General features: G+C 36.3%; 1 protein-coding gene across 21 annotated transcripts in view; it reads right to left on the bottom strand.

The window, feature by feature from the left end:
- TRIP12 (thyroid hormone receptor interactor 12) overlaps window positions 1–16053 on the bottom strand; it is a 147522-nt gene that overhangs the window by 33352 nt on the left and 98117 nt on the right. For 9 of the 21 annotated variants that reach the window (XM_080670663.1, XM_080670659.1, XM_080670657.1 and 6 more), the window contains 11 exons: window positions 15832–15997; window positions 12912–13029; window positions 12642–12798; window positions 10663–10816; window positions 9375–9603; window positions 8743–8861; window positions 6560–6767; window positions 4250–4350; window positions 3419–3590; window positions 1050–1191; window positions 1–192 (listed from right to left, as the gene is read on the bottom strand). In XM_080670663.1, coding sequence (XP_080526789.1) covers window positions 1–192; window positions 1050–1191; window positions 3419–3590; window positions 4250–4350; window positions 6560–6767; window positions 8743–8861; window positions 9375–9603; window positions 10663–10816; window positions 12642–12798; window positions 12912–13029; window positions 15832–15997 — 1758 coding nt within the window. Of the gene's footprint in view, window positions 193–1049; window positions 1192–3418; window positions 3591–4249; window positions 4351–6559; window positions 6768–8742; window positions 8862–9374; window positions 9604–10662; window positions 10817–12638; window positions 12799–12911; window positions 13030–15831; window positions 15998–16053 lie in introns of all 21 variants that reach the window. The other 12 variants (XM_080670664.1, XM_080670656.1, XM_080670654.1 and 9 more) reach the window with 2 other exon arrangements.

Here is a 16053-nt window from a genome sequence, read left to right on the forward strand (position 1 = left end):
TGGGGAAGAAAAAAACACATGAAGAAATCTCTTTAATCTGATCTCTCTGGTCACAGCATCCTTTTCACTTTTAGATGTCAAATACAGCAACAGCTGCTTCACAAATCCACTATGTTGGATTTCAAACGATGAAACATCTGACTCTGAGACTATGCTACGGATCTCTACAAGGCACTCAGCTCCACCATCCACCTGAAAGAGTTAGAAACAATATTTCTATATTAATTTCAATAGCCCTTACTGAATGCATAATTTACATTCCCCAAATGAAACTGAATGCATTCTTAATACCCTAACAAAAAAGGAAGGGGCCTGGTACACTCTTGGTAGATCCTTGGAAAACATGCTATTACACACACATTCACAAAAGGTTAAATACTTCAAAACAAAAAACTAGTATTCATACTACCATAAAAAGAAAAACCTTCACAATTCAAAAACAACAACAGTAACAACAGAGGATGAGAAGTCAAATTAATGAATAAAGAGCTATAATATAATGAAAAAAATAAAAGAATACAAGGTAGGGCTTTAAACTAATACATTTAAAATATGAATAAAATGGTCAATTTCTTGAAAAACATGTAATACTCAAATTATTCAAAGTACATTAAAAAAAGTAGAAAAAAAAAAGAATCAGATGAAATATAAAAGGTTAATAAAACTGAACCCTCTCCAACTACTATTAGAACCCAGGTGGAGGGGTTAAGGAGTGTCCTATCAACTCAAATACCTGTAAATTAAAGAGGTCTTAGACATGTGTTTGAGAAACATTTCTAAAGTCTCTTCATTTGTCAATAAATATGGAATGTCACAAAAAAAGTCAAAGATGAGATTTCTAGTACATTTAATGATGAAATAATAAAGCATAAAAGCAAGCGATAAGTTAAAGAATGTCAATGCTAATAGCACATACCTGGCTAAAAAGTCTATCTATAAAGATTAAATCCGCGGAAAGCTAGAGTTAAAAACAAGAAAAAAAAAACAGCAAGACAGAGAATGCTGGAAGATACTGAAAAGGGGCCAATAGGATGCACTGGATACAATACCTGGAGGTTGAGTTGTTCAGTTGCAGCACAAAGTCTCTGAAGGACATTCAGTGCAGGGTTGCTACCATCCATGTTTTCAGAACTGAAATAACGCTCAACAAATTTGTGTGCCTGCTCCTTAATCCAACCTTTAATTTTTTCTCTGCAAGAAGGAAAAGGAGATATAGCTCAGTGTACACAGAAAGAATTTCAATTATAACTTCTGATCAAAGGCAAATAACTGCCACATATAAAACCTTTTTTAGTCTAAACCCATGATTTTAGACTAATAAATTCAGACTTCACATTAACCAAATTAAGTTTCATTTTGAAAATGGCCTAAGATGTACCTAGAGAAATGCCTACATGCATGAAAAGCAAACGAAAGTTCTACTAGTAACTTCTAGGGACTCTACAAGGTAGCAGTTTCCTAGGCATTCACCTGAAAGTGAAGGTACAGACATATTTGTACTGTCCTTTACTTGTGTTCTCTGGAGAGCTGAAGTAGAGAACTATAGACCAGAAACAAGTACCTGGTTAGGTACATGATTAACTATAACAACTGACACCTTGCTGTCTAAATTACAAATTCAAATGGCTTCAGAAATATATTTGCTCTATTATTTTTACTAACTGAAATTCTGAAAAACAACTACTAGCAACCAACCAAACCAATCAACCAAACAAAAAGAGCCTGTTTGTTTTCCAATGACATTTCACATTTTTAAATTTCTTACTTGCGGAGAAAGTAATCCTTTGTTGGTATGCTACATCCAGAGCCAACAAAATAAAACAATTCTCAAGGATTTTAAAGACATAATTTTTAAAAGCCATAAACTGGTATAAACAGGTTAGCTGGTAGTTTTCTAAGTTCCTAAAAAACCCTCTACTCTAAGATCCTTAAGTTCCATTGTAAAGGGAAGAGGTGGGGTGTCATAAAAATACATGTATGCACACTCCCTCAAAAAAGTCAATTTTCCAATACCTCGAACAAAACAGAAACAGATTCCTTGGGGAATATAATTTGGTTTTGAACATACATGACTCCCAGTAGCTAGATCAAAGACAAGTATCACATGATCTCACTTATATGTGGAATCTAATGAACAAAATAAACTAAAAGAATAGATCCAGAAACATGGAAGCTGCAACAGACTGAGGATCCTCAGAGGGAAGGGGTGTGTGTGGGGGGGGGGGGGGGGGGGAAGGAGGGGTGTGTGTGTGGGGGGGGTGGGTGGGAGAAGAGATCAACCAAAGAACTTATATGCATACTATAGGTCCAGTGCATGAATTCACTCGGCCTGGCCTGCGGGGATCAGGCCAAAACCAGCTCTCCGACATCCCGAGGGCTCAGAGATTGCGAGAGGGCTCAGGCCAGGCTGAGGGATCCCACTACTGCATGATCGGGGTTGGGGAGGGACCATGAGAGGGCTCTAGGGCATGTCCGGCCTGTCTCGCCCAGTCCTGATCCGCAGACCCCAGCAGCAAGCTAACCTACGGGTTGGAGCGTTTGCCCTCTGGTGGTCAGTGCATGTCACAGCGACTGGTCAAATAGTTGAACGAACAGTCAGACACTTAGCATATTAAGCTTTTATTATATAGGACTAGAGGTCCGGTGCACAAAATTCGTGCACTTGGGGGGGGGGGAGGGGTGTCCCTCAGCCCGGCCTGCGCCCTCTCACAGTCTAGGAGCCCTTGGGGGATGTCCGGCTGAAGTCTTAGGCCTGCTCCCTGCTGCCGAAGAGGCTGGTCAGACATCCTTACCACTGCCGAAGAGGCGGGAGAGGCCCCAGCCATTGCTGCTACACTCACCAGCCGTGAGCCCGGCTTCTGGCTGAGAGGCACTCCCCCATGGGAGCGCACTGACCACCAGGGGGCAGCTCCTGCATTGAGCGTCTGCCCCCAGGTGGTCAGTGCATGTCAAAGCAATGGTCATTCTGCCGTTTGGTCGATTTGCATATTCGCCTTTTATTATATAGGATAGGCATAACCCATGGACACAGACAATAGTAGGGTGAAGGCCTGGGGAGGGGATGAGAGTGGGAGAGGGGGTCAATGGGGAAAAAGAAAGGAATATCTGTAACACTTTAAACAATAAAGATAAAATTTTAAAAATAGGAAAAATAAAAGTATTAAAAATCCATTTGATCTAGTGTGTTGTTTAGGATCACTGTTTCCTTGTTGATTTTTTGTTTAGAAGATCTTTGAAATGTAACACTGGAACTCAAGACAAAGCCAGGCACAGGACTTAAAAACTGAGAAAATACTATATTCTTGAACTATGCCACTTCTGAGCACACATTAAAAGTCTGTGTCCAAGTTTCATCTCCATACAATAAATGTGCTGTTTTTCTAATCAAAGAACAGAATATAGATCTTTCCCACTTCACCTATTATTGGATATGGTGTCCTTTGAAGCGGCCCTGGCAAGACCACTGACTCCTGCAGTCCGTGCTGGTTCAATGTTGCTGTTGGACTGTGCACTTAACCTTCCCCATGTTTTTGGGTTCAAGCTTGCCAGGAAAGAAGATTTAGGTGACTGAGTAGTGGTGGGGCTTTTAGCTATGAAAAGAAGAGAGAATGATAGTTAAATCATTTTACAATAACTGATAAAAACCAACTGAATTTTAAGATTCCCATCCTTTAATTTTTTAGTATTTTTTATTTTAGAGGGAGGGAGAGAGGGAGGAAGATCAATTGAATTTAGTGTTCCACTTATTTATGCATTCATTGGTTGATTCTTAAATGTGCCCTGACAGGTATCAAACCCACAATCTTGGTGTTTTGGGACTACATTCTAACCAACTCACCTACCCAGCCAGAGCAAGATGCTCATTCTTAATAGATTAGCCAAAAGAACTAAGAGCACTAGGTATTCAGGAGACTTCAAAACTATCAGCAGGTTTTTGTTTTGTGTTTTTTTAAAATATATGTTTACTGATTTAAGAGAGAAAGGGAGAGGAAGAGAGAAAGAAACATCAATGACGAGAGAGAATCATTGATCGGCTGCTTCCTGCACACCCCCTACTGGGGATCGAGCCCACAATCTGGGCATGTGCCATGATTGGGAATCGAACCGTGACCTCCTGGTTGATAAGTCAACACTCAAACACTGAACCACACTGGCTGGGCTATCAGCAGTTTTAATAGGATATTTAAACTATGTCTTTAACTACTACCATTTCTCTTTTACCTACCCATAGTTTAATCAAAGGAATTACCTTGATTGTCTACTTTGTCATCATCTCTTGGAGGTGAATACTTTGGCCTTCTTGGCCCTCGTTTTGGCAGTCGTTTTCTCTTTAGAACATCACTTAATCGACTATCACATGGGAAAACATGGGATAAGTTTAGCAATTACCATGATTTATTATCATCACTCATTGAAAAGCAAGCTAAAATGGCAGAAATAGGGAGTTAATAAATATTGCCATAACAGGGTATCTTCCATTTATGATTATTTAATGCTGACTCTGTGCCTGTCATGTTCTAGGGGTACACAACACAGAAAATAATTAGTTCAGAAAATAGCTGTTTAACTATGTAAACTATTCAAAATAAAACCAAATAGAATACCTAATTCTGTGTTAAAATGTAGTGCATATAGAAAAGTACATAAAACAAGTATACAATGCAAAGAGCCAATATTAAAAAGAACTATGTAATCATAAACAAAAGAGTATGTTAAATCTGAGTATAATATTTCTTCCCTAACCTAAATGACAACAAGTATACAACTCTATTAATATTATAAAAATACTTTCCAATATTACCCAAAAAATTTCATGGTGTGCAATGGCAGTAACATTCTAAAATCAATGTGTTTACAAATACTTTGGTATTTTAAAAAATAACCACACAAAGTTACCTAAATAAGTCTAGCAAGTGATAATACAAATAAACCTGTTTTGAATTAGTATGTATTAAACAGAATATACATAGCATTTGTGTGTTATTTCCACTATTCTTAACAACACTAGAAATAGTCTGAAATATCTCTTAGAATAACAAAGTCACCTGCAACAAAAAAGATGAAAAAATATTCTGGTTCAGTTGGTCTGTGACTCAAATAAAATTGGAAAAATTGAAAAATTCTTTCAACATCTGCCATGTCCATCGAAAACAAAACAGGACAAGTAAACTTTCAAAGAATAAACTTAATATGATTGAACAATTCCCCCTTTACAAATTTACATGAACTTTACATTTAAAACTGTATTAGAAGGGAATGGCACCACTTAAAACTCTGAAAGAATTTTAAGAGAAATAGTCTTTCCTCTTTCTTTGGAATTATCAACTGTTAGAACCTATAATAATCAAGTCTAATTCCTTAATTTAAATGGCTCAGAAATACTGTATTTGTCTGAAATTTATCATATTTCACCATGTACCTATGATATCTCAGGCGCTATGCCTGTGCTATAGAGTAAAACCCTGCATAACTTAAGGTTTACTGCAGCAGCTACAGGGAGAGAGTGGAGCTGGGGAGGAAGGAGGGAGGCAGGCAAGGATGTGAAGGAAAATGGAAGACAATTCCAACTTGAGAACAGGGAAGCGAGAGGGCCCCCGGTATTCTCCAGATCCAATCTCCTTAAATTGGGCCCACAACATGGGTATCACCCAAGCTCAGGGGCTTCCTAAAGTGACAGCAATTGTGCCAGAGGTCCCAATCTGTGCTCCCAAGTCCCAGATTTGCCAAAACTCATATTTAAACTAAAGTAGACAACTGCCACCAGGTGGCGCCAAAAGCAGCTGGAAACCTGAATGGGCTGTTCAGTGGTCAGCAAACTCACTAGTCAACGGAGCAGCAAACCGCGGCCGCAGTTTGCCGACCACTGGACTGGACAATGTTACCTTGCATTTTACAAGATTAAATTTTTAGACCCCACTTATTATATATTTTAGCAAGATCTACTTTTCATCGTAAAAGGAGTAAAAAGGAGCATTACACCCTGAATACATCCTGAATTTCAGAATTGAGTTTGGTTCATCATGTACCACTCATACAGCAATAATAAATTTTTAACATCAAAGAAACAAGAACATTTTTAGACTGTGATTCATTTCAACACAACAAAATTAAAACGAATACAAGGATCTGGTAATGTTCTTAATAGCACAGTACAAAAAAAGATCTAAAAACAGATAAAGAGGGAAAAACAGGTAATTTTCTTTATGTATGCTGTATGTAACACAGTAAATTCAAGATTATTGAATCAGAAATGAGGTCTCAATTCTACATCTGTAAAATAAGTATGTGACACTGTCATTTAATTTCTCTGAGCCTTAGTTCCCTTCTACTGTATCAATGGAAATGGACCACGTATCTCTTGTGGTTCCCAAACATGACTCAATATACAGCATTTGCAACAAATGTTCATTTTTCTTCTCATTCCCATTAAACATCTAACAAAATACAGATGAAAAAATACAGTGTGTACTCTAACAAATTATTCCCTGTGTGAGTCTCAGTCACCAGGGCAGAATTAAAAGGCAAAGAGCACAGAAGTTACAACACGACTCCAACTTACCCTTGAGGGCTCAGATCTAAAGAATCATCTCTGCTGTGCTGCAAGCTGGGGGATCCCAAGTCAGCCACAGCGTTAGTGGCAGCTGTGGCTGTTCCACTGTTGACTGACGTTGTGGACCCCAAGGATCCTGACCCATTCGTACATGCCTTTGGTGGACTTGTCAGCAAAGACTCTGATTCTGCTAAGTGTTTTACTTGATGCATTACACCTACGTAGTAATAGGGATTAAAACAAGTCAGTTTTCATCAGGATTGCATCCCTGCCATTTCTAAACCCATTAATGCTAACACTGATTTATAGGGAATGAATAAAAAGTACCTGGCAAATGGGTAGGGGGCTCTAGGTGCCAGGATTTACAACTTGACTCCATTTAGAAAAGTAGTAGGCAAATTCAAAATTAAAGAAAAATATTTGTATTTAATGTCTTCTAATATTCAAAACCCGACCACAGGAAATTTAATAGGGTCACAAGTAAAGTCCCACTAGAAATTTAAAATAAGTAATAATCAATTAGAGAAACAAAGTGCACCTGTGGGGCTTGATCAGAAAGGGAGTAAAGAACTACAATCATTAGTTAAATTCAAATGCTACAATGAGACAAACACTCAGTAACACTGCTGCCAAAAGTAGAACACCAGCTATGGAAAGGTGAAGATTTTCACACACCCTTGAAGTGTATAGGAAAGCTAAACAGTAACTTATATGGCAAGGGTTATATCCAGGCTAGGATCATGGGAAGATGTACATAGGGGATGGTCCAAGAACAACCAAATTTTATGCAATGGTGTGTGTCTGAATGCATGTGAGTGCATGTTCACATATTCACATTTTTCTGCGGAAAGAGTCCAGAGCTTTCCATCAGATTCTTAAAAAAAAAAAAAAAAAAAAAAAAAAAAAAAAAGATGTCCAAATTAATTTAAACTTCACGCATTCATTTCACAAATACTTGTGGCAGTCATATGCTAGACTCTGTGCTGGGTGCTAAATATATAGTATGGCCATGGATATAAAAAATGAACTCAGGGGGGCACTTACTGACTAGTGGGAAAGACATAATTTGCAAGATATTACAAATAAAGAATAAACTACTTAGAAGAAAAATATGGTGCTGTTGGAACACAAAGTAGGGGGATCTTACAGACGTAAAGCAAGATCTTCATAAATAAGTGATATATAAGTGAAACCTCAAAGAATGGTGGACTTAGCCAGATGCAAAGTACTAGAAACAATCAAGATTCCCCAATAAACATGATGTATATGCTATTGAGGGAAGAAAATTCAATATAATAGCATAACTGATCATATCCAAGTAAAACAAAAATCACCCTGGAAAAAAAGAGTCTGATATACTTCCAAATCAGAAAGCGGAACTGAAAAGCAAACAACAACAAAAATACACAACACCAAAAACACAATACAGATTGCAAAATACAGGATAACCTAAGGCTAAAAACAAAAACACATGCCAAATGTTTATGTGAGCATGGAAAACATCAATTTGTACATACACCTGATTTGTTGACTACGACATTATCTCTGGAAAGTGGAGCGAGTCTACTTTCTATTTCATGTTAATATGTGGTGTTGGACTTTTTTGAAAACCCATCTTTATTTGAACAGAACTAAGTGGTGAAAATCTCTTCTGATTCAACACTATTACACTAGCATGTCTATTGCATTCTCAAGATGTGAATTAATATTAATCCAGCATATGAAAAGGTGCTCAAAAATGGGAAATAGATCATATGCTGAAAGAACCAGGATTGTTGGTAAGATAGAAGACAAAGCTAAAGATTACTTGAGGGGAAAATACCATTATTTTTGTGCCCTCACACAACACCAAAGTATCCTAAAAGACCAAAAAAGCCATCAAGAGATTTCTGTGGATGACAAAGAACTTCTTTGAATATCATGGCAGGTTTTAAAGGATAAAAACTGAATGAGTGACACAGCTTCATCTATGAGGTCTTCAAAAAGAGAATATGTCTCCTGGGCTGATTTCAACATTCAAATTCCTTAAATTAGAGGACTGGACTAATTGCATTTTGAAGATTCCAATTGGAATATTGCCTTGAAATATTCCAATAACTATACAATGAAGTATAAAATAATCCCTTTACAACTGTTCTGATCTACTGCTAAAGTATTATTCAAACTGAAAAATTAATTATAAATGACACTACCTTCTCTTCTGAAGTAAACACTAAAAATATCAGGTAACTTCTGCATTAATATTTCTGCCATCTGAAGGGCTCCAACTACTATCTTCAGGTCTTGACTTGATAGCATGGAAGCAATGTGGCTAAAAAAAAAAAAGAAAAAAAAAAAAAGAATGCATTTGTATATAAAACATGTCTGAATTCGGCAATTATTTTTGGTCATACTACTTTAAATTGGGGAGCAAAATATTTTAATTATGAAACCAGTCTACTAAAACAAAAACCTTTCCTAAAGGCTCAACTTTTGTTATTATAGTGTGTAATAATATTATTAAAGTGTGTGTAATATAAAACAAAGGGCTCAAGATTCTGCAAATACACATTTTTTCTATATTACATGTACTTTAAAGATTTCAGAAATTACTTGCAGAAACTTGAATTTCTAAAATGTTTTCACTATACTGGGGGGGGGTGGCGGGCAGGTAAAGACATGTACTGGGGGGTAGGGGAGTCCAGGGGGAGGTCAATGGGGAAAAAAAAAAGGAGACATATGTACTACTATTTGTAATACTTCAAACAATAATAATAAAAAAAAAACTCTTTAAAAAAATAAAAATAAATAAAATAAAATGTTTTCACTATTTTCAAGAACACACCTTGAAACAGCATGATTTTTTAGGACGTCCTTTAGAAGTTCGGCATCAGCAAAATAAATTATCCTAAGAATTGCTCTAAGGCACTTATGTCTGACCGCAGGTCCTGCTGAGGAACTATACACTTCATAAAGAACACCAAATAACGTCTTAATAAAAGACTTAGCCAGTTCCGGATCCTCTTTCATAAGCTGTGCTCGAGCATCATCTTTCTTTAACTCTGAATATCCACCTGTTATAAAAAATGTTCAATCCTATAGTTACAGATTTCAGAAACAAACAATATTTAAAGCATTCAAGCCTATGTAACTATTTGAAATGCTAAAACATTTCTAATTATAAAACAAATCAACCTATCTAATGTCATGAACTGGGGTCTAGAAAGATACCAAAGGGATCATGAAGACAAAATTTAGCCAGTTAGAAAAATTACTCACCCTTCTGGCCAGCTGAAGAGAACAAGGCACCTATGCCTATTATTTCACTAAGTACGTTCAACAAAATACTGGGATTATTTCAGCATAAAATAACTGAGACACCGGTGAGAAATAAATAGTGAAGATTTAGTTAGAATATACAGAAAAACAAGGTAATCTGTCACTTTGCTTAGAGGGAATAAGGTGTAGATAAAAGGTAACTGATGAAAAGTAAGCTCAAGACCAGGGGTTGGCAAAGAATGGTCCAAAGACCCACTCTTGCCCATCACCTATTTTTGTAAATAAAATTTTACTGGAACACAAACATGTAGATTTGCTAATATAACTACATATGCTATTTTAGAGCTACAATAGCAGTGTTGAGTACAGGGACTATACAGTCTGCAAAGTTTAAAATATTTACTATCTGGCTGTTTTTAGAAAAAGTTTGCTGAACCTCTGCACTCTAAGCTAGTGCTTTAAAAACAATGGACTAAATCCTTGAGAGGAATAAATGTCAGAAATCTGGGGGGGGGGGGGGAAGAGAGGGGAGGATCAGAGTTGTCTATTCTTCACTTGTTAAAAAGAGAATTTTGGTGGAAATGTATAGAACCAAAGATTGGAAAGAACTAAACTGATGGGTGTGGGTGGATCTAAAGGTAGAATAGGGAAATAGAATCAGATAAAATCAAAACAACACACACAAAGAAAACCTACACAGGACAATTCTGATCAGAGCCTGAGAGACTGCAAATCACATAAGTAAAAAGATCACAGGGAAGATACTAGTTAAGAAATACTAGCTTATCTGTCAAGTGAAGCACATGATAAAAACAACAACAAATTAATTACTTAAGTTTAATAAAGGCACTTACTAGTGTTAGTATTGGCTAAGGGGTTAGGTTTTCTCTGAATGGCACGTGCTGTTCCCGTGTCCTCATTGATTTGCTGCATAGAATTAAAATCAATAGTATAAACTCGTCCCAGAGTGGACAAGCTTATCTCATCCTCACCGACCTGATGGGCTGCCTGAGAGCAAAGAGAGAGAAACCTTGAATATAACCATGGAGAACTTCATTAACTTAAGACACAGTGGGGACCCTCCATAAATGCTAACTTACATTTTTATTTAATCAAGTTTTAGATGGTGAAGTAACAGAATATGGAAAATTTAATAGTGTGGATATGACAAAACTCATTAATTAAAATCATTCTCAATTAAACATAAATATACACCACAGCCCTATCAGGTTCCCCAAGACATAAAAACAGATAAAAATCTTGATGAAAGATCCAGTCATGTAGAATCACTGACATGAAGACACCATTTATATTAAGAAGGCTCCTAAAACATTGCTGATAGAAAAAAATGTGTTATCCATAAATCTTAGTATCTAATTCTTAGGTTATAAAGTTATTTACATCATAAATTCTTAACCCACTGAAATCCTACTTTAAACAAAATGATTCTATAAAATTATCCTTAGGTAAATAAGACTTTCCATTTAAATGATTCTCTGAGACACAACTCGAACTAACAGAGTAATCCTGATCCCTAGGAGTTGCAGGTATTATAGTACATTTGTAGAATAAGACAGTCTGATTCACACTGTCTGCTTGATTTTAGACAGCCTAATAAATAACAAAACATTCATTCTTATAGCAGTTCAAACTATGGAATTTCTATGTTGAATGGAAGGCAAGACACTTAGGAAATACAAGATAGAAAGTTAACAGTGAAAATGCAATTACTGGAAAAATGCTAAAAAGAAGAATGCTTAGAATTAGAGAACATGATCTCCTTATACACTAAGGCTAACAATGCATAAAAGAGCAGTCAGTCATACTTAACTTCCTCTTAAAAGCTAACTCTGAAATTAGATATTTTTATAAGAACTTCTGACTTTGTAATATGTTATTGGTTTCCAAGTTTTAAAAGTATCCTTTTTTAGAAACTGGTGGAAGACATCTTTAAAGAGTGTTTGCTTAAGGGTGATGTTCTAAAAATTGAAATGTCAGTTTGAAATTAGAAATATATTGACACTTAAAGGAATCACATATTGACAATATGTGATGCATGGCATCTCAAATAATGCAGTTATCAACACTTCCTAAATGAGGGCAAATTTTTCCTGACCTGAGAAATTTTTGAAATATTTCAGTGCAAACATAATATGGAAGTATGAAAATAAGAATAAAATCCCACATAAGACCTCACAAAAAAAAATCTTCTATAGTTTGTTTTTTTTCCTTTCCTATGTATATATTATTATTCCTCTTTTCTCTTATTTTGCTGATTTCCCAAAAAGTTACATAATTCTGAATATTGTTTTCACTTATATCCCATATTATGCCATAAAATTTATCCCATTAATGTATGGATTATATATGAACGTATGCATGTGTCAGAATTTATTAACCATTCACCACCTAGAGGTAGATATTTAAGTTTGTTTCCACATTTTTACTCTTAAAATATTGAGAAACATCTATTTTTATGTGAATCTCTGCTTTTGAGAGATTTCTTTTGGATAGAAGGTAAAATGGACTTTTCGAAATATATAGCCTAACTCCTCACATGTTTCCTTTCAGAAATGAGGAAACTATGGAACAAAGAACTTAAATTACTTGCTCCAAGTCAATCAGGTAGTTAGCAGCAGAAGCAGGACTACAACATCATGTTTTCTGACCTGAACAGAAATGAGGACCTTGTTCTCAGGAGACAAAATGAGAAAATCTTGAGTTAATTCAAAATTGATAATGTTTAAGCACATACATTCACCCTCCCCACTCCATCCCTACACCCTCTCTCCACCAAAATAGACACATTTAAACAGTACAATGAAACTACTACCTCAATGATCCGGCTGTCAATCCTGTTATAGGGATGCCAAAGGCCCCGGTCGTCACGCCACTGCCATATCGCACCATCTGTGTTCTGAGCATTTCCCTTCTTCAGCATGGTATCAACTGCAAAAATGCCTTCTTTTGGTAAACATGGCATAAGTTCACTGGGGGAAAAAAGTGCAATTATTTTAATAGCTTCTCAAATATTAGTAAAGGTCAGGCCTCTAAAGTAAAACACCCTCTTATAAAGCACAGTAATCATTAGCTCGATCTTTACCAAATCAGAGATGTCAGTTCATAGAGTTCTTGAGGACTGCGTGGAACAAGATCAATCTGCTCCTGACAACTTCCGTTGGAGGCACCACACAGGAGGAAGTGAAGTGTTTCTGCGATGTCTGTAAAACCAACAACAAAAAACAAAAGCCTGTGAAACTAGTTATATTACCTACTTTATTTTTTATTGAAGTTACTTACACAGGTTAATAAAATTATATAGGTTTCAAGTGTACAATTCTATAATGCATCATCTGTATATTGCTTTGTGTGTTCACCATCCCAAGTCAAATCATCTTTCTGTCACCATTTATCACCCTTTTAAGCCACTTTTACCTCCCCCACCCCCTTTTCCCTCTAGTAAGCACCATTTTGTTGTTTGTGCCTATGATTTCCCCCACCTATTTCACCTAGTCCACTAAGCCCCCTCCCCTCTGACAGCTGTCAGTCTGTTCCCTGTATCTATGAATCTGTTTCTATTTTGTTTATTTTGTTCATTAGATAATATTACCTACTTTAAAAGGCAATCATTCTCTAGAAGGGAGAAATTATTTTCTTCTTGAGCAATATACTCAAGTTAAAGTAAAAGATCCAAATGAGGTGTAATAAATACTTAAGAAAATTTTCTAAAAATTTTAACAATTTCTTTCTGAGGACTTCAGTTTGAGTTCTAATCTTCCAGCTGGCCACCTAATCACAAATCCACCCAGAAACTTTAGGAATTTTTTATTACTTTCTTTGAGGAACACAGTGCTTTATACAAAAGTACACTCAATGTGTTTTAACCCTCAATTTAAGTATTTCGTTCTTGTCTTCAATTCAAATAAACTGAAAATGTGTGGCCAACAGGATAAAAGAAAGCAATTAAAAGCATCTGAATCTTACCATATTTTGTGATCAGGAAAGACACATTAAGCATGCCACCAAAGGGCAAAATCATTAAAATTATCATCTACCACAGATTTCCATTCCCAGAAGACACCATTTTATGGAAGAATTTGCATGAGCCAGTCTGATAGACAGTGTGAGTAGAGAGTTCTCAGCCTCCACAGGGTTTAGTCACTCTAACAGCAACAACCTTAAAACAGGCTGGCTCTTTGTTGTTTGTGATGTGTGTGTTTGTAAACATACTACATACAGGACAAAATATATATAAACATTTCAGTGAAATATTTTGCCAGTAATCAGTAAGATCTGTTGTCAATGAAAGTATTCACCACTGATTTGGGCAGAGAGGTAATCTCTGCCTCATAGAAATTTCACAAATTGTAAATAAAATGTTTAAACATTTCTTGAAAAAGTCGTTTTGCCAACTTCCCAAAGAAATCTGAATACATGGCAATGTCACACAGGATTATTTACTTCTTTATAAAAGATCAGATTCATGTTTTCATTGTATTATTGTAGTAGAAAGAAAATATATTTAGAATCCCCTATATTATGAAGGTGTGGCAAACTTCCTGAAGTATGCAAAAGAGGTGAAAATATTCATCGTATTAAAAAAAAAAATCTATGTTTAAACAAACAAAAGTCAGGCAGCAATTTCCCAAACCAGTATTTAGAGAAATGCTGTGCCCCATAGTAACAAGAGATAAATGGTAACAAGAGATAATCTGTACTAAAAACTTCAGAAAATGGTAGGCTAGGTAAAAAATTCAAAGAACTCCTAGGGATTTTAATAAGCACACAATAAAGGAGCTATTTAAACCTTTCCCAGACTTATCTTATCTAGGCAGAGAGCACTTTGTTCATGGCACAAGAAAAACAGTGTTCCTGGAATACCAAGCTTGGGGATGTCTCAATGATTTAAGAGGAATATTATCAATAAATCACCCAGCAACACTACTTACACTAATTCACAAGTCATGAAACTAAAAATAAAACTGAGTTTCCCATCAGAAAGCAGTTTAAATTATACTACTTAGTAAATTTTACAACTCAACAGTCTATCTGAGGCAGTGAGATCAAAGGCTCTTTTATTAGTGAACTAGAGGCCTGGTGCACGAAATTCGGGACATCCCTCTCACAATCTGGAGACTGCTGGCTCCTAACCACTCGCCTGCCTGCCAGCCTGATCGCCCCTTAACCGCTCCCCTGCCAGCATGACTGACGCCTAACTGCTCCCCTGCTGGCCTGATCGCCCCCAACTGCCCTCCCCTGCAGGCTGGTTTGCCCCCCAACTGCCCTCCCCTGCCGGCCTGATCGCTCACAACTGCCCTCCCCTGTTGGCCATCTGGTGGGGGCCATCTTGTGACGACATCGCGGCGGCCGTCGCACGACACTACCTAGGCTTTTATTATATAGGATATCACTCCTATCTCCCAAGGTAACACCCTCAGAGATAAGAACTACAAATATGAAGTTACCCACAACTATAGGTGTTTCATAGAAATGTGACCAGTACTCTACTAGCAAAATTTAATATATTTTTTAAATTCTGTTGTCTCCACACATTAACTTGTAAAATCTAAGGGTTAAAAAAGTGAGAGCAAATTGCAATAGCAGTGCAATAAAACTTTATTTCCTACATACTGAGTGGGGATGGGAAGGGCTCAGAAATACTAAAGTAACAAGGATCAGTGACATTCATCTGTATAACTTGCAATTTTTTCAGGGAGAAAAAAAGCGTTCTGTCATCAGATGAACTGCTAGAAAATCTAATTAATATTACATAATTGATATTGTATAGATCCTAAGCCCTGGGATCACAAGGAAAAATTTTCATTATATTATATACTTTAAAAATCATATGTAGGAAGCATTGATACACTGTCTTAACATAATTTATTAGACATTAATATTTTTCTTCCTTTACTATACAGTCCATATGACAGCAATCTTTTACTTGCTTGACTTTACTTATTAGATTTTTTTTTTTTTTAAAGCCACTTCTCCTGTTTAAAGTAGAATAAAATACCACTTACTTTGCTTCATAAGTTGAACGGCTAAAGTTGGACAGTTGGAACACATCAGAGAAAACATGCGAACCACCATTATGAACATCCCAGAACTTAAAATTGGTGGAGTTACAACCAACAGCTGTTGAACATTTGTGAGCAGATCTTTGGAGGCAACCTGCTGGAGTAAATTCTTCAAACATAAGAAAAAAAAAAATTGTTATATTGTGATTTAGCAATGCAATGACT

The sequence above is a fragment of the Plecotus auritus genome (genome assembly GCF_963455305.1).
Source record: "Plecotus auritus genome assembly, chromosome: 5".
In the NCBI taxonomy this organism is placed as follows: Eukaryota; Metazoa; Chordata; class Mammalia; order Chiroptera; family Vespertilionidae; genus Plecotus; species Plecotus auritus.